The sequence below is a fragment of the Galeopterus variegatus genome, unplaced genomic scaffold, assembly GCF_000696425.1.
Source record: "Galeopterus variegatus unplaced genomic scaffold, G_variegatus-3.0.2 Scaffold724, whole genome shotgun sequence".
NCBI classification, from domain to species: domain Eukaryota; kingdom Metazoa; phylum Chordata; class Mammalia; order Dermoptera; family Cynocephalidae; genus Galeopterus; species Galeopterus variegatus.
This window is the reverse complement of record NW_007726835.1, coordinates 40275-42633: the sequence shown is the minus strand read 5'-3', so window position 1 is coordinate 42633 and position 2359 is coordinate 40275. Positions and strand designations below refer to the sequence as shown.

Sequence of the window (2359 nt, the reverse complement as noted above, 5' to 3'; positions counted from 1 at the left end):
ACAAGCACTCTCTCCTCGTTTCTATGATACAATCACCTACCACTAACTACAACTGGAAAAAAGGAATAATCAAGCAAGAAGGTATAATTGAAGCTGTGGTCTGAGCTGCACATGTAAGCTTTGCAGTAGTCAGATCTAAGCCGTGCCGAGGCTGCTGCTGGTGGTGATGGGCAGTACATGCACCCCAGGCCGTTCATAGACTCCTGGGGAAGAAAGGGGCTTTAATAGGCCATTATTTGTTCATTCCAGGGAGCACTTGTTGCCCTTTGCTTAAAATGCCCCAAAGATGCCACAGCTGACTTTAACAATATTTTCTGTGCTTTGTCAAGCCATGCCTTTTTTCCTCATTAGATAAAGGATATAATGGACAAGGATTTTGATAAACTTCACGAATTCGTGGAAATTATGAAGGTAAGCATTTACTGAGTGCCTTCCATGTGCCAGCACCGTATCAGAAACTGTGGAAGAGAGGCCAGACCCTGCCCTCCAGGTGATTATAATCTGGTTACAGACCCCAACTCCATTGCAAGGCAGAAGTGCAAGCTAAATAATTGGCTGTCAGTTAATTAGGGGGTTAGAGAGGTGCGTGATGAATGTGGGCTGGGGTAACCAGAGAAGTTCATGTAGAGAAAGTGAGTTTTAGGTTGAGACTTAGAGACTGCATTGGAAGCTTAGTGCAAATCTAATCAAAAGCCCAGTAAGATTCTTTTTTAACTCAAAAAATCACTAGGAGGATAATCTAGATTCTAGAACCATGGCTCACAAACCCCGGTGTGTTACAGAATCACTTGGAACACTAATTAAAAATACAGAGCCCAGACTCATGTTCAGATGGGGCTTGGGCCTTTGTATTTTGGCCAAGTTTCCAAAGTGAGAGTATGAGAACCACTGACGTAGGAGCATAAATAGCAAAAGCAAATATCTACAAATTTTTCAAGAGTTATAAGGGAGCACTAGACTTACCAGATATTAAAATGCATGATAAAGCCACAATTATCAAATTAGGGTGGATAAGTGGATGAATGAAACAGAATAGATAACCTTTTAACAGCCTCAATGCCAGGGATGTACTGAGAATCACTTGTGAGGAGTTTTAAAAATCCATATACTCAAGCCCTAGCCCAAAGGAAAAGAATAAAAATCTCCAGGGTGGGATAGAATTGCTTTAAATTCTATGATTCCGGTATTTACCCCTGGATGAAAACCAGGTCCTAAACACTTCAGCAGCAGTTATTAACCTTGGCTGCACATTAGGATCACCTGGGGAGCTTTTCCATCTTCTCCCTGCTACCTCCCATACCCAGGCTGCACCCATAACAATTAAACCAGAACCTCTTGGGATGAGGTTCAGGTGCCAGTAGTTTAAAAAAGTTTCCCAAGTGATTCCAATGTACACTTGAGGTTAAACTACAGGCTCTAAAAAATTTAAAATATAATAAAGGTTATTTTTTTTTAATGTCAATGAGAAGGAAAGGATTACGTAATAATATCAAAAATATTAAGAACCATACTATACGAGTATGAGGGAAAACTTAACGCTGTAAACTTAGGTAAATATTTGACCAGATGTTCTAAATATAAATACAATGGAAGAAATCACAAAGCAAATATTGATATATATTAACTATATAAAAATTTTAAAGAATTATGTCAGAAAAGCACCAAATACAGAATTAAAAAGCAAACAGTTTGGGGAAAACAATTTTCCACAAATATGGTAAGCATAGATGAAAGGTTTTTATTCATAACACATAAAGCTCACACAAATCAACAAGAACCAAATAAGTTAATGAGCAAGGTCATATACTCTCTTCATCCACAGAAGAGAGTATAACCAGAAAGCAATAGATGGATTGGAAATGTTTCACCTCATGAACAGTCACATACAGATGCAAATACAAAATAGATCACTGTTGTATTCAAATAAGCACATTTTTAATTTAGGACAATTATAGAACAAGATAGCAATGCTTTTATACTGCTGATCAGAGTGCAAATTTGTACAAAACTGGAACATTATTAGACAATAGGTATCAAATAATATCAAAACTTCTTGATTTATCAATTTTACTTCTCAGAGTTTAACCTACAAGAATAATCAGAAATGTGCCAGCATGGTTATCTATAAAAAGATGTTCATCACAGGGTTATTTAAAATAACAAAAATTTAGAAACTACAATTTTCAACAGTAGGGGAATCACCAAGTAAATTATGATAAATCTATATAATGAGAATTAGGAACACTAAAGACAATGCTTAGAAAGAATGCCTGTAATGAGGATTAAAAAAGCAAGATACAAGTCATATGTACAGGCTGATCTCAACTCAGTGGGAAAGAAAAGGTAAGAAAATATGTAT

At 36.6% G+C, this 2359-nt stretch overlaps 1 protein-coding gene across 1 annotated transcript in view; it reads left to right on the top strand.

Moving 5' to 3' along the window:
• Positions 1-2359, top strand: part of TEX35 (testis expressed 35) — a 10070-nt gene that overhangs the window by 3140 nt on the left and 4571 nt on the right. The window contains exon 5 of the mRNA XM_008571817.1: positions 352-411. Within this exon, the coding sequence (XP_008570039.1) occupies positions 352-411 (60 nt within the window). The remainder of the gene's footprint in view (positions 1-351; positions 412-2359) is intronic.